At 36.2% G+C, this 22,885-nt stretch overlaps 2 protein-coding genes across 8 annotated transcripts in view; one reads left to right on the forward strand and one right to left on the reverse strand.

The window, feature by feature from the left end:
* Positions 1 to 17,482, forward strand: part of LOC144087983 (MAPK regulated corepressor interacting protein 2-like) — a 65,703-nt gene extending 48,221 nt beyond the window's left edge. For 6 of the 7 annotated variants that reach the window (XM_077618142.1, XM_077618144.1, XM_077618145.1 and 3 more), the window contains 5 exons: positions 426 to 544; positions 612 to 681; positions 1,124 to 1,248; positions 15,441 to 15,551; positions 16,699 to 17,482. In XM_077618142.1, coding sequence (XP_077474268.1) covers positions 490 to 544; positions 612 to 681; positions 1,124 to 1,248; positions 15,441 to 15,551; positions 16,699 to 16,769 — 432 coding nt within the window. In that variant the 5' untranslated portion in view covers positions 426 to 489 and the 3' untranslated portion in view covers positions 16,770 to 17,482. Of the gene's footprint in view, positions 1 to 242; positions 328 to 425; positions 545 to 611; positions 682 to 1,123; positions 1,249 to 15,440; positions 15,552 to 16,698 lie in introns of those variants that run through there. The other variant, XM_077618148.1, reaches the window with a different exon arrangement.
* On the reverse strand, positions 17,238 to 22,777 carry trap1 (TNF receptor-associated protein 1). Its single transcript, XM_077618139.1, has 17 exons — positions 22,549 to 22,777; positions 21,831 to 22,001; positions 21,668 to 21,750; positions 21,410 to 21,550; positions 20,946 to 21,017; positions 20,658 to 20,818; positions 20,464 to 20,573; positions 20,326 to 20,399; positions 19,506 to 19,661; positions 19,236 to 19,426; positions 18,533 to 18,680; positions 18,275 to 18,460; positions 18,048 to 18,186; positions 17,885 to 17,970; positions 17,678 to 17,823; positions 17,527 to 17,599; positions 17,238 to 17,404 (listed from the first exon to the last, which is right to left on the reverse strand). The coding sequence occupies exons 1-17, from the start codon at positions 22,670 to 22,672 to the stop codon at positions 17,303 to 17,305; spliced, it is 2,163 nt and encodes a 720-aa protein (XP_077474265.1). The 5' UTR covers positions 22,673 to 22,777; the 3' UTR covers positions 17,238 to 17,302.
* Positions 22,778 to 22,885: the final 108 nt, after the last annotated feature.

Genomic DNA, 22,885 nt, shown 5'->3' on the forward strand with positions numbered 1-22,885 from the left:
TGGGAGAGAGAAAAAAAGTCATGTTTGAGTTGTTTAACCATGACAAATATTTTGACATCACAATTTAGATTTTTTTGGGAGACATCAAATTTATTTGAACCAAGTTGGCAGCCATTGAATGCTTATGTCTGTGCCATTGACGAAAAAAATGTTTTTAAACCTTCTTGGTTCATGCGACGTCATCAACATGCGCAAGGACACAACACATCGAGTGTTGCGCAAGCGCACTGCTTTCGTGTGGTTACTGTCTCTTTAAGATTCCGAGGGGGTGTGGAAGCACGTGGGCCAATCGTGCACCCCCCAACCCCCAACTCTTACGAATGCGGCGTGCGTGACATTGTGCATCTTGGCAGGACACATTTTGAACTCTAAAGTGAAGCCATTGTTCTTATTTGGTTTATTTTCCATTTTGATTTCACTCACAGGCTTTATCAGACAACACCGTGGGTTTTAAACCTGGAAAAAAGTTGACAGGTGTGCACTCTTTGCATGATGTACACGATTACCAGAGGTCCTAGCAAACTGGTCACCCAGCGTCGAACAGGTAAGTCCGAAAAAGACCGAAATACTATTTAAAATAAGTGAAGTGTTGATCGTTTGTTGAATTTTAGGACCTACGCAACCGCTCGACAACAAAATAAACGACTTCAAACACAAGCAGACGACCTGGAGTTTGCCCGAGTAAGTGATGCGTTCACTGACACATTGAAAAACACACGAGACTCTTTTTGGTATGTCTGGAGCTATTAATGAGTCACCAATAAATAGTGTTAAGCTTGTTAACAAACCTTTGTAAACACATTTACACACTCCCACGTCAAATATAAATAACACTGCTATGTAAATTCATTTATTGTCTAATTTCGATGTTTTAAGAATGATATTTTCTTTCATCTTTGTTTACTACGGAGTATATACACTACACAAAACTACACTTGACTCCAAAATGCAAATAGCGTCAATTGGACAATTTACACTTTAATTTGCCGAAAATAAGTAGACGCCGCACAACCTTTGTTGCACTACCACGAGTGTTGTGTTTGTGTGACCTTGCTCAACGGGACACATGGCCGTCCACTCAGTTGTTGCTTGTTTTGACCGTGCCCCTTTGTCTCGCCTTCAGTCTCGCCGCACCCAAGATCGTTTTTAACCGGGCCAACGGAAAGAAGCACCAGCAGCCCGCAGAGCGCCAGCAGGACGGCGAGTCCACGGCGGCCCACGAGGACAACGTAAAGTTTGTGTACGAAGGTGAGGCGGCGCACACTTTCTCTTTCTCGTCTTTCCAGTCGGCCTTTATAATAACAGCCACGCGCACGTGTGTTTTTTGTATCGGCACAATCTTGAGTCACCCACAACGGGGCGTCACCCCTCGCAGCTGCTGCCGTTATGATAGCCATTAAAAGCCCCGCCTGATAGAAATGCTGCGCTTTTGTCTTACACTTGTGGTCTGAGATGCCCCCCCCCCTTCCAAAAGACTACCCTTGTGCAACAACAAGTTGTAACCCCTCCCCCGAATGACTTTGGTTGAAAGTCACAAGCCGCCAGAGTTAAAAATCAACGCAGGTTTGGTTAACGCACAATTTTAAGGAACGTGTTTCCATCGCAAGGCCTTACGATTCTATGTTGTTGTTTTTTTAGGAAAAAAGCCTTACTATACTATGTCGTTTGTTAAGTAAAAAAGCCTTACTATACTATGTCGTTTTTTAGGGAAAAAAAGCCTTACTATACTATGTCGATTTTTAAGAAAAAAAGCCTTCCTATACTATGTCGTTTTTTAAGAAAAAAAGCCTTACTATACTATGTCGTTTTTTAAGAAAAAAAGCCTTACTATACTATGTCGTTTGTTAAGAAAAAAATCCTTACTATACTATATCGTTTTTTTGGGAAAAAAGCCTTACTATACTATGTCGTTTTTTTTGGGGCAAAAGCCTTACTATACTATGTCGTTTTTTTTTGGGGCAAAAGCCTTACTATACTATGTCGTTTTTTAGGAAAAAAGCCTTACTATACTATGTCGTTTTTTAAGAAAAAAAAGCCTTACTATACTATGTTGTTTTTAAAGAAAAAAGCCTTACTATACTATGTCGTTTTTTAGGGGAAAAAAGCCTTACTATACTATGTCGTTTTTTTTAGGAAAAAAGCCTTACTATACTATGTCGTTTTTTTAGGAAAAAAGCCTTACTATACTATGTCGTTTTTTAGGGGAAAAAGCCTTACTATACTATGTCGTTTTTTTAGGAAAAAAGCCTTACTATACTATGTCGTTTTTTTAGGAAAAAAGCCTTACTATACTATGTCGTTTTTTAGGAAAAAAGCCTTACTATACTATGTCGGGTTTTTTTTGGAAATAAGCCTTACTATACTATGTCGTTTTTTAGGGGAAAAAAGCCTTACTATACTATGTCGTTTTTTAGGGGAAAAAAGCCTTACTATACTATGTCGTTTTTTTTAGGAAAAAAAGCCTTACTATACTATGTCGTTTTTTAGGAAAAAAGCCTTACTATACTATGTCGTTTTTTTAGGAAAAAAGCCTTACTATACTATGTCGTTTTTTAGGGAAAAAGGCCTTACTATACTATGTCGTTTTTTAGGGAAAAAAGCCTTACTATACTATGTCGTTTTTTAGGGGGGGGGGGAAGCCTTACTATACTATGTCGTTTTTTAGGGGAAAAAAGCCTTACTATACTATGTCGTTTTTAAAGAAAAAAGCCTTACTATACTATGTCGTTTTTTTTTGGGCAAAAGCCTTACTATACTATGTCGTTTTTTAGGGGGGGAAAGCCTTACTATACTATGTCGTTTTTTTAGGAAAAAAAGCCTTACTATACTATGTTGTTTTTTTAGGAAAAAAGCCTTACTATACTATGTCGTTTTTAAAGAAAAAAGCCTTACTATACTATGTCGTTTTTAAAGAAAAAAGCCTTACTATACTATGTCGTTTTTAAAGAAAAAAGCCTTACTATACTATGTCGTTTTTGAACAAAAAAGCCTTACTATATTATGTCGTTTTTTTAGGAAAAAAGCCTTACTATACTATGTCGTTTTTTTAGGGAAAAAAAGCCTTACTATACTATGTCGTTTTTTTTAGGAAAAAAGCCTTACTATACTATGTCGTTTTTTAGGGAAAAAAGCCTTACTATACTATGTCGTTTTTAGGGGGAAAAAGCCTTACTATACAATGTCGTTTTTTTAGGAAAAAAGCCTTACTATACTATGTCTTTTTTTTAAGAAAAAAAGCCTTACTATACTATGTCGTTTTTTAAGAAAAAAAGCCTTACTATACTATGTCGTTTATTAGGGAAAAAAGCCTTACTATACTATGTCGTTTTTTTTTAGGAAAAAAAGCCTTACTATACTATGTCGTTTTTTAAGAAAAAAAAGCCTTACTATACTATGTCGTTTTTAAAGAAAAAAGCCTTACTATACTATGTCGTTTTTTAGGGGAAAAAAGCCTTACTATACTATGTCGTTTTTTTTAGGAAAAAAGCCTTACTATACTATGTCGTTTTTTTAGGAAAAAAGCCTTACTATACTATGTCGTTTTTTAGGGGAAAAAGCCTTACTATACTATGTCGTTTTTTTAGGAAAAAAGCCTTACTATACTATGTCGTTTTTTTAGGAAAAAAGCCTTACTATACTATGTCGTTTTTTAGGAAAAAAGCCTTACTATACTATGTCAGGTTTTTTTTGGAAATAAGCCTTACTATACTATGTCGTTTTTTAGGGGAAAAAAGCCTTACTATACTATGTCGTTTTTTTTAGGAAAAAAGCCTTACTATACTATGTCGTTTTTTTTAGGAAAAAAAGCCTTACTATACTATGTCGTTTTTTAGGAAAAAAGCCTTACTATACTATGTCGTTTTTTTAGGAAAAAAGCCTTACTATACTATGTCGTTTTTTAGGGAAAAAAGCCTTACTATACTATGTCGTTTTTTAGGGGAAAAAGCCTTACTATACTATGTCGTTTTTTAGGGGGGGGGGGAAGCCTTACTATACTATGTCGTTTTTTAGGGGAAAAAAGCCTTACTATACTATGTCGTTTTTAAAGAAAAAAGCCTTACTATACTATGTCGTTTTTTTTTGGGCAAAAGCCTTACTATACTATGTCGTTTTTTAGGGGGGGAAAGCCTTACTATACTATGTCGTTTTTTTAGGAAAAAAGCCTTACTATACTATGTCGTTTTTTTAGGAAAAAAGCCTTACTATACTATGTCGTTTTTAAAGAAAAAAGCCTTACTATACTATGTCGTTTTTAAAGAAAAAAGCCTTACTATACTATGTCGTTTTTAAAGAAAAAAGCCTTACTATACTATGTCGTTTTTGAACAAAAAAGCCTTACTATACTATGTCGTTTTTTTAGGAAAAAAGCCTTACTATACTATGTCGTTTTTTTTAGGAAAAAAAGCCTTACTATACTATGTCGTTTTTTAGGAAAAAAGCCTTACTATACTATGTCGTTTTTTTAGGAAAAAAGCCTTACTATACTATGTCGTTTTTTAGGGAAAAAAGCCTTACTATACTATGTCGTTTTTTTAGGAAAAAAGCCTTACTATACTATGTTGTTTTTTTAGGAAAAAAGCCTTACTATACTATATCGTTTTTTGGGGAAAAAAGCCTTACTATACTATGTCGTTTTTTTTGGGGCAAAAGCCTTACTATACTATGTCGTTTTTTTTGGGGGCAAAAGCCTTACTATACTATGTCGTTTTTTAGGAAAAAAGCCTTACTATACTATGTCGTTTTTTAAGAAAAAAAAGCCTTACTATACTATGTCGTTTTTAAAGAAAAAAGCCTTACTATACTATGTCGTTTTTTAGGGGAAAAAAGCCTTACTATACTATGTCGTTTTTTTTAGGAAAAAAGCCTTACTATACTATGTCGTTTTTTAGGGGAAAAAGCCTTACTATACTATGTCGTTTTTTAGGGGAAAAAGCCTTACTATACTATGTCGTTTTTTTAGGAAAAAAGCTTTACTATACTATGTCGTTTTTTTAGGAAAAAAGCCTTACTATACTATGTCGTTTTTTAGGAAAAAAGCCTTACTATACTATGTCGGGTTTTTTTTGGAAATAAGCCTTACTATACTATGTCGTTTTTTAGGGGAAAAAAGCCTTACTATACTATGTCGTTTTTTTTAGGAAAAAAGCCTTACTATACTATGTCGTTTTTTTTAGGAAAAAAAGCCTTACTATACTATGTCGTTTTTTAGGAAAAAAGCCTTACTATACTATGTCGTTTTTTTAGGAAAAAAGCCTTACTATACTATGTCGTTTTTTAGGGAAAAAAGCCTTACTATACTATGTCGTTTTTTAGGGAAAAAAGCCTTACTATACTATGTCGTTTTTTAGGGGGGGGGGGGGAGCCTTACTATACTATGTCGTTTTTTAGGGGGAAAAAGCCTTACTATACTATGTCGTTTTTAAAGAAAAAAGCCTTACTATACTATGTCGTTTTTTTTGGGGCAAAAGCCTTACTATACTATGTCGTTTTTTAGGGGGGGAAAGCCTTACTATACTATGTCGTTTTTTTAGGAAAAAAGCCTTACTATACTATGTCGTTTTTTTAGGAAAAAAGCCTTACAATACTATGTCGTTTTTAAAGAAAAAAGCCTTACTATACTATGTCGTTTTTAAAGAAAAAAGCCTTACTATACTATGTCGTTTTTAAAGAAAAAAGCCTTACTATACTATGTCGTTTTTAGGGGGGAAAAGCCTTACTATACTATGTCGTTTTTTTAGGAAAAAAGCCTTACTATACTATGTCGTATTTTAAGAAAAAAAGCCTTACTATACTATGTCGTTTTTTAGGGAAAAAAGCCTTACTATACTATGTCGTTTTTTAGGAGGGGGGGGGGGGAAGCCTTACTATACTATGTCGTTTTTTAGGGGAAAAAAGCCTTACTATACTATGTCGTTTTTTTTAGGAAAAAAGCCTTACTATACTGTCGTTTTTTAGGGAAAAAAAGCCTTACTATACTATGTCGTTTTTTTAGGAAAAAAGCCTTACTATACTATGTCGTTTTTTTAGGTAAAAAGCCTTACTATACTATGTCGTTTTTAGGGGGAAAAAGCCTTACTATACTATGTCGTTTTTTTTAGGAAAAAAGCCTTACTATACTATGTCGTTTTTTAAGAAAAAAAGCCTTACTATACTATGTCGTTTTTTTAGGAAAAAAGCCTTACTATACTATGTCGTTTTTTTAGGAAAAAAGCCTTACTATACTATGTCGTTTTTAAAGAAAAAAGCCTTACTATACTATGTCGTTTTTAAAGAAAAAAGCCTTACTATACTATGTCGTTTTTAGGGGGGAAAAGCCTTACTATACTATGTCGTTTTTTTAGGAAAAAAGCCTTACTATACTATGTCGTTTTTTAAGAAAAAAAGCCTTACTATACTATGTCGTTTTTTAGGGGAAAAAAGCCTTACTATACTATGTCGTTTTTTAAGAAAAAAAGCCTTACTATACTATGTCGTATTTTAGGGGAAAAAGCCTTACTATACTATGTCGTTTTTTAGGGAAAAAAGCCTTACTATACTATGTCGTTTTTTAGGGGAAAAAAGCTTTACTATACTATGTCGTTTTTAAAGAAAAAAGCCTTACTATACTATGTCGTTTTTAAACAAAAAAGCCTTACTATACTATGTCGTTTTTTAGGGGAAAAAAGCCTTACTATACTTAGTCGTTTTTTAAGAAAAAAAGCCTTACTATACTATGTCATTTTTTAGGGAAAAAAAGCCTTACTATACTATGTCGTTTTTTAGGGAAAAAAAGCCTTACTATACTATGTCGTTTTTTTAGGAAAAAAAGCCTTACTATACTATGTCGTTTTTAGGGGGGAAAAGCCTTACTATACTATGTGGGTTTTTTTAGGAAAAAAGCCTTACTATACTATGTCGTTTTTTAAGAATAAAAGCCTTACTATACTATGTCGTTTTTTAGGGAAAAAAGCCTTACTATACTATGTCGTTTTTTAGGGAAAAAAAGCCTTACTATACTATGTCGTTTTTTAGGAAAAAAGCCTTACTATACTATGTCGTTTTTAGGGGGAAAAAGCCTTACTATACTATGTCGTTTTTTTTAGGAAAAAAGCCTTACTATACTATGTCGTTTTTTAAGAATAAAAGCCTTACTATACTATGTCGTATTTTAGGGGGAAAAGCCTTACCATACTATGTCGTTTTTTAGGGAAAAAAGCCTTACTATACTATGTCGTTTTTTAGGGGAAAAAAAGCCTTACTATACTATGTCGTTTTTAAACAAAAAAGCCTTACTATACTATGTCGTTTTTTAGGGAAAAAAAGCCTTACTATACTATGTCGTTTTTAGGGGGAAAAAGCCTTACTATACTATGTCGTTTTTTTAGGAAAAAAGCCTTACTATACTATGTCGTTTTTTAGGGGAAAAAAGCTTTACTATACTATGTCGTTTTTAAAGAAAAAAGCCTTACTATACTATGTCGTTTTTAAACAAAAAAGCCTTACTATACTATGTCGTTTTTTAGGGAAAAAAGCCTTACTATACTATGTCGTTTTTTAGGGAAAAAAAGCCTTACTATACTATGTCGTTTTTTTAGGAAAAAAGCCTTACTATACTATGTCGTTTTTTTAGGAAAAAAGCCTTACTATACTATGTCGTTTTTAGGGGGAAAAAGCCTTACTATACTATGTCGTTTTTTTTAGGAAAAAAGCCTTACTATACTATGTTGTTTTTTAAGAATAAAAGCCTTACTATACTATGTCGTATTTTAGGGGGAAAAGCCTTACCATACTAAGTCGTTTTTTAGGGAAAAAAAGCCTTACTATACTATGTCGTTTTTTAGGGGGGGAAAAGCCTTACTATACTATGTCGTTTTTTTAGGAAAAAAGCCTTACTATACTATGTCGTTTTTAAACAAAAAAGCCTTACTATACTATGTCGTTTTTTAGGGAAAAAAGCCTTACTATACTATGTCGTTTTTTAGGGAAAAAAAGCCTTACTATACTATGTCGTTTTTTTAGGAAAAAAGCCTTACTATACTATGTCGTTTTTTTAGGAAAAAAGCCTTGCTATACTATGTCGTTTTTTAGGGGGAAAAAAAGCCTTACTATACCATGTCGTTTTTTAGGGAAAAAAAGCCTTACTATACTATGTCGTTTTTTTAGGAAAAAAGCCTTACTATACTATGTCGTTTTTAGGGGGGAAAAGCCTTACTATACTATGTCGTTTTTTAAGAATAAAAGCCTTACTATACTATGTCGTTTTTTAAGAAAAAAAGCCTTACTATACTATGTCGTTTTTGAACAAAAAAGCCTTACTATACTATGTCGTTTTTTTAGGAAAAAAGCCTTACTATACTATGTCGTTTTTTTTAGGAAAAAAGCTTTACTATACTATGTCGTTTTTTAGGGAAAAAAAGCCTTACTATACTATGTCGTTTTTTTAGGAAAAAAAGCCTTACTATACTATGTCGTTTTTTAGGGGAAAAAAGCCTTACTATACTATGTCGTCTTTTTAGGAAAAAAGCCTTACTATACTATGTCCTTTTTTTAGGAAAAAAGCCTTACTATACTATGTCGTTTTTAGGGGGAAAAAGCCTTACTATACTATGTCGTTTTTTTAGGAAAAAAGCCTTACTATACTATGTCGTTTTTTAGGGAAAAAAAGCCTTACTCTACTATGTCGTTTTTAAAGAAAAAAGCCTCTCTATACATGCCGTTTTTAAAGAAAAAAAGCCTTACTATACTATGTCGTTTTTGAACAAAAAAGCCTTACTATACTATGTCGTTTTTTAAGAAAAAAAGCCTTACTATACTATGTCTTTTTTTTAAGAAAAAAAGCCTTACTATACTATGTCGTGTTTTTAGGAAAAAAGCCTTACTATACTATGTCGTTTTAGGGGAAAAAAGCCTTACTATACTATGTCGTTTTTTAGGGGAAAAAAGCCTTACTATACTATGTCGTTTTTAAAGAAAAAAGCCTTACTATACTATGTCGTTTTTTAGGGAAAAAAAGCCTTACTATACTATGTCGTTTTTTAGGGGAAAAAAGCCTTACTATACTATGTCGTTTTTAAAGAAAAAAGCCTTACTATACTATGTCGTTTTTGAACAAAAAAGCCTTACTATACTATGTCGTTTTTTTAGGAAAAAAGCCTTACTATACTATGTCGTTTTTTAGGGAAAAAAGCCTTACTATACTATGTCGTTTTTTTAAGGAAAAAAGCCTTACTATACTATGTCGTTTTTTAGGGGGAAAAAAGCCTTACTATACTATGTCGTCTTTTTAGGAAAAAAGCCTTACTATACTATGTCGTTTTTTTTAGGAAAAAAGCCTTACTATACTATGTCGTTTTTTAGGGAAAAAAGCCTTACTATACTATGTCGTTTTTTAGGGAAAAAAAGCCTTACTATACTATGTCGTTTTTTAGGGAAAAAAAGCCTTACTATACTATGTCGTTTTTTAAGAAAAAAAGCCTTGCTATACTATGTCGTTTTTTAGGGAAAAAAGCCTTACTATACTATGTCGTTTTTAAAGAAAAAAGCCTCACTATACTATGTCGTTTTTAAAGAAAAAAGCCTTACTATACTATGTCGTTTTTAAAGAAAAAAGCCTCACTATACTATGTCGTTTTTAAAGAAAAAAGCCTTACTATACTATGTCGTTTTTGAACAAAAAAGCCTTACTATACTATGTCGTTTTTTTAGGAAAAAAGCCTTACTATACTATGTCGTTTTTTTAGGGAAAAAAAGCCTTACTATACTATGTCGTTTTTTTAGGAAAAAAGCCTTACTATACTATGTCGTTTTTAAAGAAAAAAGCCTTACTATACTATGTCGTTTTTAAAGAAAAAAGCCTCACTTTACTATGTCGTTTTTAAAGAAAAAAGCCTTACTATACTATGTCGTTTTTGAACAAAAAAGCCTTACTATACTATGTCGTTTTTTTAGGAAAAAAGCCTTACTATACTATGTCGTTTTTTTAGGGGAAAAAAGCCTCACTATACTATGTCGTCTTTTTAGGAAAAAAGCCTTACTATACTATGTCGTTTTTTTAGGAAAAAAGCCTTACTATACTATGTCGTTTTTTTAGGAAAAAAGCCTTACTATACTATGTCTTTTTTTAAAGAAAAAAAGCCTTACTATACTATGTCGTTTTTTAAGAAAAAAAGCCTTACTATACTATGTCGTCTTTTTAGGAAAAAAGCCTTACTATACTATGTCGTTTTTTTTAGGAAAAAAGCCTTACTATACTATGTCGTTTTTTAGGGAAAAAAGCCTTACTATACTATGTCGTTTTTTAGGGAAAAAAAGCCTTACTATACTATGTCGTTTTTTAGGGAAAAAAAGCCTTACTATACTATGTCGTTTTTTAAGAAAAAAAGCCTTACTATACTATGTCGTTTTTTTAGGAAAAAAGCCTTACTATACTATGTCGTTTTTAAAGAAAAAAGCCTCACTATACTATGTCGTTTTTAAAGAAAAAAGCCTTACTATACTATGTCGTTTTTAAAGAAAAAAGCCTCACTATACTATGTCGTTTTTAAAGAAAAAAGCCTTACTATACTATGTCGTTTTTGAACAAAAAAGCCTTACTATACTATGTCGTTTTTTTAGGAAAAAAGCCTTACTATACTATGTCGTTTTTTTAGGGAAAAAAAGCCTTACTATACTATGTCGTTTTTTTAGGAAAAAAGCCTTACTATACTATGTCGTTTTTAAAGAAAAAAGCCTTACTATACTATGTCGTTTTTAAAGAAAAAAGCCTCACTTTACTATGTCGTTTTTAAAGAAAAAAGCCTTACTATACTATGTCGTTTTTGAACAAAAAAGCCTTACTATACTATGTCGTTTTTTTAGGAAAAAAGCCTTACTATACTATGTCGTTTTTTTAGGGGAAAAAAGCCTTACTATACTATGTCGTCTTTTTAGGAAAAAAGCCTTACTATACTATGTCGTTTTTTTAGGAAAAAAGCCTTACTATACTATGTCGTTTTTTTAGGAAAAAAGCCTTACTATACTATGTCTTTTTTTTAAGAAAAAAAGCCTTACTATACTATGTCGTTTTTTAAGAAAAAAGGCCTTACTATACTATGTCGTTTTTTAAGAAAAAAAGCCTTACTATACTATGTCGTTTTTGAACAAAAAAGCCTTACTATACTATGTCGTTTTTTTAGGAAAAAAGCCTTACTATACTATGTCGTTTTTTTTTGGAAAAAAGCCTTACTATACTATGTCGTTTTTTAAGAAAAAAAGCCTTACTATACTATGTCGTTTTTTAGGGGGAAAAAAGCCTTACTATACTATGTCGTTTTTAAAGAAAAAAGCCTTACTATACTATGTCGTTTTTTAGGGGAAAAAAGCCTTACTATACTATGTCGTTTTTTAGGGGAAAAAAGCCTTACTATACTATGTCGTTTTTAAAGAAAAAAGCCTTACTATACTATGTCGTTTTTGAACAAAAAAGCCTTACTATACTATGTCGTTTTTTTAGGAAAAAAGCCTTACTATACTATGTCGTTTTTTAGGGGAAAAAAGCCTTACTATACTATGTCGTTTTTTTTAGGAAAAAAGCCTTACTATACTATGTTGTTTTTTAGGGGAAAAAAGCCTTACTATACTATGTCGTCTTTTTAGGAAAAAAGCCTTACTATACCATGTCGTTTTTTTAGGAAAAAAGCCTTACTATACTTTGTCGTTTTTAGGGGGAAAAAGCCTTACTATACTATGTCGTTTTTTTAGGAAAAAAGCCTTACTATACTATGTCGTTTTTTAGGGAAAAAAAGCCTTACTATACTATGTCGTTTTTAAAGAAAAAAGCCTTACTATACTATGTCGTTTTTAAAGAAAAAAGCCTTACTATACTATGTCGTTTTTAAAGAAAAAAGCCTTACTATACTATGTCGTTTTTGAACAAAAAAGCCTTACTATACTATGTCGTTTTTTTAGGAAAAAAGCCTTACTATACTATGTCGTTTTTTTAGGAAAAAAACCTTACTATACTATGTCGTTTTTAAAGAAAAAAGCCTCACTATACTATGTCGTTTTTAAAGAAAAAAGCCTTACTATACTATGTCGTTTTTGAACAAAAAAGCCTTACTATACTATGTCATTTTTTTAGGAAAAAAGCCTTACTATACTATGTCGTTTTTTTAGGGAAAAAAAGCCTTACTATACTATGTCGTTTTTTTAGGAAAAAAGCCTTACTATACTATGTCGTTTTTAAAGAAAAAAGCCTTACTATACTATGTCGTTTTTAAAGAAAAAAGCCTCACTATACTATGTCGTTTTTAAAGAAAAAAGCCTTACTATACTATGTTGTTTTTGAACAAAAAAGCCTTACTATACTATGTCGTTTTTTTAGGAAAAAAGCCTTACTATACTGTCGTTTTTTTAGGGAAAAAAAGCCTTACTATACTATGTCGTTTTTTTAGGAAAAAAGCCTTACTATACTATGTCGTTTTTTTTAGGAAAAAAGCCTTACTATACTATGTCGTTTTTAGGGGGGAAAAGCCTTACTATACTATGTCGTTTTTTTTTAGGAAAAAAGCCTTACTATACTATGTCTTTTCTTTAAGAAAAAAAGCCTTACTATACTATGTCGTTTTTTTAGGGAAAAAGCCTTACTATACTATGTCGTTTTTTAAGAAAAAAAGCCTTACTATACTATGTCGTTTTTGAACAAAAAAGCCTTACTATACTATGTCGTTTTTTTAGGAAAAAAGCCTTACTATACTATGTCGTTTTTTTTAGGAAAAAAGCCTTACTATACTATGTCGTTTTTTTTAGGAAAAAAGCCTTACTATACTATGTCGTTTTTTTAGGGAAAAAAAGCCTTACTATACTATGTCGTTTTTTTAGGAAAAAAGCCTTACTATACTATGTCGTTTTTAAAGAAAAAAGCCTTACTATACTATGTCGTTTTTAAAGAAAAAAGCCTCACTATACTATGTCGTTTTTAAAGAAAAAAGCCTTACTATACTATGTTGTTTTTGAACAAAAAAGCCTTACTATACTATGTCGTTTTTTTAGGAAAAAAGCCTTACTATACTGTCGTTTTTTTAGGGAAAAAAAGCCTTACTATACTATGTCGTTTTTTAGGGAAAAAAAGCCTTACTATACTATGTCGTCTTTTTAGGAAAAAAGCCTTACTATACTATGTCGTTTTTTTAGGAAAAAAGCCTTACTATACTATGTCGTTTTTAGGGGGGAAAAGCCTTACTATACTATGTCGTTTTTTTTAGGAAAAAAGCCTTACTATACTATGTCTTTTCTTTAAGAAAAAAAGCCTTACTATACTATGTCGTTTTTTTAGGGAAAAAGCCTTACTATACTATGTCGTTTTTTAAGAAAAAAAGCCTTACTATACTATGTCGTTTTTGAACAAAAAAGCCTTACTATACTATGTTGTTTTTTTAGGAAAAAAGCCTTACTATACTATGTCGTTTTTTTTAGGAAAAAAGCCTTACTATACTATGTCGTTTTTTAAGAAAAAAAGCCTTACTATACTATGTCTTTTTTTTAAGAAAAAAAGCCTTACTATACTATGTCGTGTTTTTAGGAAAAAAGCCTTACTATACTATGTCGTTTTTAGGGGAAAAAAGCCTTACTATACTATGTCGTTTTTTAGGGGGAAAAAGCCTTACTATACTATGTCGTTTTTAAAGAAAAAAGCCTTACTATACTATGTCGTTTTTTAGGGAAAAAAAGCCTTACTATACTATGTCGTTTTTTTAGGGGAAAAAAGCCTTACTATACTATGTCGTTTTTAAAGAAAAAAGCCTTACTATACTATGTCGTTTTTGAACAAAAAAGCCTTACTATACTATGTCGTTTTTTTAGGAAAAAAGCCTTACTATACTATGTCGTTTTTTAGGGGAAAAAAGCCTTACTATACTATGTCGTTTTTTTGGGGAAAAAAGCCTTACTATACTATGTCGTTTTTTAGGGGAAAAAAGCCTTACTATACTATGTCGTTTTTTAGGGGAAAAAAGCCTTACTATACTATGTCGTCTTTTTAGGAAAAAAGCCTTACTATACTATGTCGTTTTTTTAGGAAAAAAGCCTTACTATACTTTGTCGTTTTTAGGGGGAAAAAGCCTTACTATACTATGTCGTTTTTTTAGGAAAAAAGCCTTACTATACTATGTCGTTTTTTAGGGAAAAAAAGCCTTACTATACTATGTCGTTTTTAAAGAAAAAAGCCTTACTATACTATGTCGTTTTTAAAGAAAAAAGCCTTACTATACTATGTCGTTTTTGAACAAAAAAGCCTTACTATACTATGTCGTTTTTAAAGAAAAAAGCCTCACTATACTATGTCGTTTTTAAAGAAAAAAGCCTTACTATACTATGTCGTTTTAGAACAAAAAAGCCTTACTATACTATGTCGTTTTTTTAGGAAAAAAGCCTTACTATACTATGTCGTTTTTTAAGAAAAAAAGCCTTACTATACTATGTCGTTTTTTTAGGAAAAAAGCCTTACTATACTATGTCGTTTTTTTTAGGAAAAAAGCCTTACTATACTATGTCGTTTTTTTAGGAAAAAAGCCTTACTATACTATGTCGTTTTTTAAGAAAAAAAGCCTTACTATACTATGTCGTTTTTTAGGGAAAAAAAGCCTTACTATACTATGTCGTTTTTTAGGGGAAAAAAGCCTTACTATACTGTCGTTTTTTTAGGAAAAAAGCCTTACTATACTATGTCGTTTTTTTTAAGAAAAAAAAGCCTTACTATACTGTTGTTTTTAAGAAAAAAAGCCTCACTATACTGTCGTTTTTTAGGGAAAAAAGCCTTACTATACTATGTCGTTTTTTAAGAAAAAAAGCCTTACTATACTATGTCGTTTTTTAAGAAAAAAAGCCTTACTATACTATGTCGTATTTTAGGGGAAAAAGCCTTACTATACTATGTCGTTTTTTTTAGGGGAAAAAGCCTTACTATACTATGTCGTATTTTAGGGGAAAAAACCTTACTATACTATGTCGTTTTTTTTAGGGAAAAAGCCTTACTATACTATGTCGTTTTTAAAGAAAAAAGCCTTACTATACAATGTCGTTTTTAAACAAAAAAGCCTTACTATACTATGTCGTTTTTAAACAAAAAAGCCTTACTATACTATGTCGTTTTTTAGGGAAAAAAAGCCTTACTACACTGTCGTTTTTTAGGGGAAAAAGCCTTACTATACTATGTCATTTTTTTAGGAAAAAAAAGCCTTACTATACTATCTCGTTTTTTTTAAGAAAAAAAAAGCCTTACTATACTATGTCGTTTTTAAGAAAAAAAGCCTCACTATACTGTCGTTTTTTAGGGAAAAAAGCCTTACTATACTATGTCGTTTTTTTAGAGAAAAAAAAGCCTTACTATACTATGTCGTTTTTTTTTAGGAAAAAGGCCTTACCTTCGTCACTCCGGCTTTGTAAGTTGTTGCGTTTTTTCACATTGTTGCGATGTCTGTGTGCAGCCTGGCAGGAGGTGGTTCAACACGAGCAAGCGAAGGTCCGAAGTCCAGATGACGAGACGGTCGGCTTGACCGTCCACTACAAAGACGTCGCTCCTAGCTGTCACATGGACGGTCAGTGTCTTTTCTCATCTATCATCAGTAACAATTAGCTTAGGGAAATAACTACACATTCCCCAAATGTTGCTTTATTGTTCCCTCATGACTTCTATTACGGTACGTATTTTTGACACTTTGCTCTTGTAGATTTTCATACATAGTCTCATGCTAAGCTAACATTCCTAAATCCTAGAGCAGGGGTGGCCAACTCCGGTCCTTGGAAGCCGCTATCCTGTCGGTTTTCCATATCTCCCTCCTCTACCACACCGAGTCAAATGATGAAGTCATCAGCAAGCTGTCCAGAAGCTTGATACCGATCCAGATTAATTGACTCAGGTGTGTTGGTGGAAGGAGATATGGAAAACAGACCAGATAGGGTCTCTCGAGGACCGGAGTTGGCCACTCATGCCTTAGAGTTGTTTAGAGCTAAGTGTAAAAGCTAGAATGCTCTCATCTCTATGTGTCTCAATTCCAGTGACTTCACTGGAACACTGGAATTGCCGCACATGGAATCAACATACTTCTATTATAGGGGGAAAAAAGTCAAAGATGTCATTTCAAATTGTGTTTATTTTAAACAAGCAACAAAAGATATTTAATGTTAAATGTGCACTCAACAGGTAAAGGTTTGGTTTTGCTGAAATTCTAGGTGTTTCTCAAAATACGGGATCCCATGTCCTAGTTGGGCTTACGGCATACTACCCTGAAAACGCCCAATCACGTTTGCTCTCAGAAGGTAAGCAGGCCTGGTTAGTACTTGGATGGAAGACTTCCTGGGAATACCAAGTGCTGTAAGCTCTAATATTACCAAGAAGAATTAGCTCAAGTGGTAAAGTGTGCTCACTTAGCCTGTGAGAACCAGTGGGCTAAGTGAGCACTCTACCACTTGAGCTAATTCTTCTTGGTAATATAAGAGTTTACAGGACTTGGTGTTTCCAAGCAGTCTCCCATCCAATTACTAACCAGGCCTGCTTACCTTCGGAGATCAGACGTAGTCGGGCGTTTTCAGGGTAGCATGCCGTAAGAGCCAACTAGGACATGAGATCCAGTATTTTGAGTAGCACCTAGAATGTTAGCAAAACCAAACTTGTACCTGTTTAGTGCGCGTTTTCCATCGAGTTTGTACATGGACTTGATTCTTCTTTCTTCGTGGTCTTCTCAGACTTTGTGCCCATCGATCTGGACGAGTGGTGGGCCCAGCGCTTCCTGGCGAACATAGACAAACTATCCTGAGGAGATCGCCGGATCTTCAACCAAGACGGGTCCAAAAGCGCAAAGAGTCCCTGGCGTAAGCGCGGCCGCCGTCGCAGGAAACGCCAACCCTTGAGCCGCCGGTCGGTTCCAGACGTGAACACTGGAGGACTTTACTTGTATCCTGTTATGTTTTGGAGTAAAGAATCTGTCTTTTTCAGGAATCTGCAGTCTTTCTCTGTATTATCTTCCAAAACAATGCAATGGTAAATCACGGCGCTAGAAATGTCCTCCTCGCATTCCTTGCAGCGCCACAAAAGTCAATGTGAGGATTATTCCGTAGTGCAGGGGTGGTCGACTCTGGTCCCGAAGAGCCGCTATCGTAGCGCTTTGTTTTCCACATCTCCCTCCTCTACCCCACCTGAATCAAATGATCAACTCATCAGCAAGCTGTCCAGAAGATTCGGGTGTGGTAGAGGAGGGAGATATGGAAAACAAAGCGCTACGATAGCGGCTCTCCGGGATCGGAGTCGGCCACCCCCTGCTGTAGTCCACGACATTACTTGCGCTTGCTCTCAGTGCTTTTCCAGTGCTTTGGTCAGCAGGTCGTTGAGCCGGGAAATCATCGGTCGGGGATCGTCGTTCAGCCCCGCCGCGATCATGGCGTTGTCGTAAATCTGACGGGGGGAGGAAAAAGACAACAATGACTTCAACTTTACATGGTCTACTTTTGAACAAATAAAAGCCTTACTATACATGGTCTATGTTATCCTTTCTACATATGCAGTGGATGCATTACCTGCTCAAGCAGTAGCGTGGCCAGTTCGTTGTCGGAGTCTTTGAGCTGGTGCAACTTCTTGATCAAGTTGTGCCTAAAATGGTGGGAGAAGGGCGCAATGGTTAAACTGGGACAGCATTGCTTTTCCATTGTGATATTCATGCTCGCTTACCCAGAGTTGATCTCCAAAGTGGGCTGCAGTATTTGAGCTCTCTCCTCGGCGCTTCGGGCCATCTGCTGGGTCCGCAGGAAGTGGCGGGCGGCCCCCATCTCCAGCACCGTGATCATGGCGGGGTGCGTGTCCAAGCGCGGAGTCAGCTGAAAGTCCCGTCGTTAGTTGTACCGCTCTCGTGGGACGCCAAGTCGTCTTCGCGCTTACCTTGACGTTGGTGACGCGGGGGCCCAGGGCGTTCTTCATCCACGCCGTCAGGTCGTCGGACTCCTCCTGCGTCAGCCGTTGGTCGGCTGAAAAAAAGGAAGTACGGTTAGGACGCGCGGCGTGGGGAAGGATGAATACGCGAGCGGATGAAAGCGCGACTCACCGGGTGTGCCGTCTTCAAACTTGTCCTCCTTGTAGTGGTCCACCACGATGTCCGTCTCCACGGAGATGAGCTTCTTCTTGTCAAACTCCCTCAGGTGAAGCAAGGTCAGCTCGTCAAACTGCTCGTAGCAGAACAGCACCTATGGAAGGAAAAACGGGCTGGCTTTACGTCGTCGTTTAACGAGGACGGCCAATGTGTTCCTAATTGGAAATAAAAATGGCTCTCACCTCCATGTCTTTCTGCTTCATGGCCTCAAAGTAAGGCGAGTGTTCGGCCAGGTGGCGGTTGGGGGCGCACAGGTAGTAGATGTTGCGCGTCCCCGCCTTCATGCGCGATGCGTACTCCGACAGATTGGTCAGCTGGCCCGCCGGCAGCGCCGACGACTCGTAGCGGAGGAGCTTGGAGATGTCCTCCTGCGGCGGGCGGGCGGGCGATGTTAGCGCCGGGGAGGTGGAAGGACGTGGCGGGACTGGCAAGTCGCTCACCCTGACGTCTTGCTCGTGAGTGGTGACGATGCCCTCGCGCATGAAGAGGCCAAAGTCCTCAAAGAATTTGTTGTACTTCTCCGGCTCCTTCCTGCTCTGGTCCAGGAGGAAGCGGATCACCCTTTGCTGGAGGACCTCACGGAGCTTCCTGCGAACAATTAAAACAAAAAAATAAGGTTCAATGCATGTAAAAATGGGCCTAAGTCAAGGGGTGTCCAAACTAAGGCCCGTTTTTTTTGGCACATGGCAAACAATGAAAATATCAGCAAATATGCCCCGCAAGAGAATCGTGAAAAGAAGCCTTCGTTCTGTTGCAGGTTTAACACAGGATGGAGTTAGTCGCTTAAACAGTGCCTCTATTATTTTTTCCAATCAATGTAAGAAACTGCCAATTCCCGTCATTTAAGATGTATGTAACTATTCAATAGTTATAGCAGACTCTTCAAAATAGCTCAAGAGAAGAAAAAAAACACTAAATAACAAAAAAAAAGGAAAATCCAGTTCATAAATCTCAGAAAATAAAAAAGATTGGCTAAATGCTAGCACAAAATGGAAGATACCAAGTTGAACTAGTCTATTGTTTGTTTTCATCAGATGAAAAGGTAAAAATCTTAAAAAATAATGATTTTTTTTTGGGTCAAATCACCAAGGTCTAAAGTAGACAAAATCAAAAATGAAATGATGAGTGTCTTTGTGTCAGTACCTGATGAGGGCGCTCTCCTGCAACAGCTCTCTGCTCAAATTGAGTGGGATGTCCTCGCTGTCCACCACGCCTCGAAGGAAGCGCAGCCACTTGGGCAGGATGTCGGTGGCCTTGGCGCTGATCAGGACCTTCCTGCTGTACAGCGCCACGCCGGAGCCCATTTCCCGGCTCACGTCGAACATGGAAGGCTTCTGCGCGCACAAAAAAAACAAAACAAACGCCCACGCCGTCAGAAAGCGGCCGCCGACCCTCGGCGGGAAAAGTCCTCACCGATTCGGGGACGTAGAAGAGGCTGCGGATGTTGAGCGGGGCGTCGGCGCGGTAGTGCAGCGTGTAGCGCGGCTTGTCGTACGCCTGCGCCACGTAGCGGTAAAACTCCTCGTGCTGCCAGTCGCTGATCTCTTTGGGCTCCAGGGTCCAAAGGGCCTGCACGGAAGAAAGGAAACGCCATTCATTTAAGAAGTGTTACAACCTCAATATTCATTGAACTCAATATGGCTATGTGATGAATTAGAATAAATAAACATGTTTTTTTTTTCATTGTAATATCCTGGTTTTGGGTGATTTTTCAGAGGGTGGGAACAAATTAATTTGGATTTAGTTCATTTCTATAGGAAAAGTTGATTTAAGAGACGAGTAAATTGACATACGAGATCGATCCAGGAACTTATTAACCTATTTCAAGGTATTAGTGTATTTCAGTAAAGGCCAAAATTCTATTTTTTAAACATGTTGACATTCAATCAAAAATAAGTAATCAGGGAAAAAATATTTCTCTAAAGAAGCACAATTTAATGTGAATATTGTTTTATTTTTTTTGTCCAAAGATTGTACAGATAAGCACTGCCCCCTGTTTTGATGCCATTTAAAAATGGCGTCCTGATTGCGACAAGACAACCTGCAATGTTGTTTTTTTTATTATGTTCTATTTTTCAAAATATCATCTCAGAATGATTTTAGATTTTTACATACTAATAATATTTACATTATGTTAACCTGTTTTTAATCTATTTCTACATACATTGAAAACATTTGAAAAGATATTTAAAAGAATCTGGAGAAAACCGTATAAAGATGGTGTGCTTGTTACCTGCAAGGTGTTGAGTCTGCGACCATTCAGGAAGACAGGGAAGCTGACAAAGTTGCTGTACTTGGTCACCACATCTGGAAGGACACGGAAGCAAATTGTCCAAACGGGACGGAGAACTGGACGGACGGCCACACGTACCTTTAACTCTGTCCTCGGAGGCAAACTCCTTGCAGTCGTCTTTGAGGTACAACACTATCTTTGTACCCGGCTGGACGCCGCTGGCTTGGGCCACCTCAAAGACCCCCGAACTGAAAGAGGCGATGGACGCATCCAAAGTTTTCTCCCAAATTGCTTCGCATTTTTGGAGCGCGGCCTAACGCGGGCAACCTTACCCGTCGGAAGACCACTTGTATCCGGGCGAGCCGGCTTCGGACGACTGCGAGTAGACGTCCACGCGGTCGGCGACCATGAAGGCCGAGTAGAAGCCCACGCCGAACTGCCCGATGATGGTGCTGCTGGCCTCCGCCTGGTTCTGCAGCGCGTCCAAAAATGCCTGCGGGCATCGCGGATGAGGAAAATAAAAGTTGCGGACAGGGGTAGATAGACCGCCGAACCATTTTGGACCCTCAAGGTCGTGCCACAGTCGTCTCATTAGTTACGGAAAAAAGAACAATAGCTACCTTTGAACCCGAGCGGGCGATGGTTCCCAAGTTTGCAACAAGCTCTTCTTGGTTCATCCCTACTCCTGTATCCTGTTAAAAAAAATGTCATGTTGTTGTTCAACCGTTAGGTGGCACTGTTTCCCAGAAACGGACAAATGACATAAGAGGGGAATCTCACTTGAGATGAAGGTTGGCAGAGGATTTTCTATTTTTTTTCCAGTGCACTACTTTATGAATGACTTTATTATGAAAAGAACATATTTTAAAACGTTCCATAATATATAAATTGCTAATATCTCTATTTTTAATGATCTAAAATAGCCACTTGCCCTCTAAAGGAATAAAGGTCAACATTTAAAATGGCAGTCCATTGTAGGAACTCACCACTGAAAGGCTTTAACGCACTTTAAAAGTTGAGTCAGAACTTCAAGTAGAATTTCCAAAGGCACACAAAGTTGCCCAAATCCCAATTGTGCTCACACCTGGATGGTGAAGGTGCCCTTGGCGGCGTCCGTCTGCAAGTGGATCTCCATTGGAGCCGTCTGGCCGCCTCCGCTCATCAGTTTGTGCCGCAGTTTCTCCAGTGCGTCGCTGCCGTTGGAGATGAGCTCCCTGATGAATACCTAAAAAAGAAAAATCAAAATAGGATGCATTTATTTTTTCCATTGTTGTGTCTGATTGAAGACCTTGACCTTCATAATGTGTCTCGAGACCAAGACCAGTTACAAAACATATCTTACCTCTTTCTCTGAGTAAAGAGACCTGGCGACAATGTCCAAAAGTTTCTTGGTCTCTGCTTGAAATTCATGTTTGGAGAAGCTGCCTGAATGGATGACAAGAGCGAATTTTTTAATATATTTTTTTAATCACCTTAAATGACCGCGGATATGTCAATTCCATTACCTTGCACGCTCTCAGAATCGCTGATAATTGTATGCAAAGCCTCCTCCTCGGGCTCCTTCTCCGCTTCCTGCGTGCTGTAGTATGACTGTGGGTTAAACCGAGGGAACCTCTGCTGAAGACCCCAAAGTTTGGGCCGACTGCTCGATACTCGTTGTGTTTCAACTTGCTGGTCTAGAAAATGGATAGCCAACAAATAGAATGTCGATACAGACGGTATAAAGAAATTTGATGTCCATAACTGTCAATGGCAGTGGCAAAGTGAAGGCTACATGCCTAACTCAAAATAATATAGCAGTAAAAGGAGAATGCAAAATATCTACAATACTAGTTACTATTGACTGACAGCTCTGCACAACTAAAACAAAATATCCGATGACAGCATAAAAGTCGGGAAATACAAAAACGAATTGTTGCTCTTATATTATCAATTAATCTGTGTAAAACAAAATAGAGCATGTTTTATTAGCTCTTAGCTAATGAATAGGCATTATTTAAATGAGACTTGAGTGAAATAATGACAAAAAAGCATTCGATCTTTACATGGATATTTTACCGTAAACCCCCTGTATTGAATTTAATATCTACAAAAAGAGTCAAGGAGAAAATAGTTGGTAATAAATTGACTATATTTACAGAATAAATATAGGATTGTTAGAAAACTAATGTCGATGCTACGAAGTCGATGCTATGATTGTTAGCCCGGCTAGCACACACTTACCCCGTGTCAAGGATCGTAGGACACAACCGCTCAGCCCTCGTACGCATGGCGGTAGTACCCTCCGGGTGTTGCTGGAGGATAAAGACGTAACACCGAACCGGGTCAAAGCGAGGAATTGGGACATATTTACGGGAAAAGACAACACGTTGGGCAGCGACGAACGCTACACGGGCACAAACGTAGATACTAATGTCGCACAATGCGACGAACGACATTCGGGGTGAACGGACCCTGCGAGGTCCTCAGTTGAAAGGTGTCCACCATACCGCCTGATCAGAAATTGATATAGTCAAAGTACGGCATTATAATGCGAAAATATTGACACATTTGTTTCAAT

The sequence above is a fragment of the Stigmatopora argus genome, chromosome 14 (assembly GCF_051989625.1).
Source record: "Stigmatopora argus isolate UIUO_Sarg chromosome 14, RoL_Sarg_1.0, whole genome shotgun sequence".
In the NCBI taxonomy this organism is placed as follows: Eukaryota; Metazoa; Chordata; class Actinopteri; order Syngnathiformes; family Syngnathidae; genus Stigmatopora; species Stigmatopora argus.

What these genes read in the sequence shown, in the direction of transcription:
- trap1 (XM_077618139.1), bottom strand. Translation starts at nt 22,672, where the DNA reads ATGTCCCAATTCCTCGCTTTGACCCGGTTCGGTGTTACGTCTTTATCC. An exon ending in CAGGAGAGCGCCCTCATCAG is followed by an intron (nt 18,681 to 19,235) that starts GTACTGACACAA and finishes AATTGTTCGCAG; the next exon opens with GAAGCTCCGTGAGGTCCTCC. An exon ending in CTCACGAGCAAGACGTCAGG is followed by an intron (nt 18,461 to 18,532) that starts GTGAGCGACTTG and finishes CGCCCGCCGCAG; the next exon opens with GAGGACATCTCCAAGCTCCT.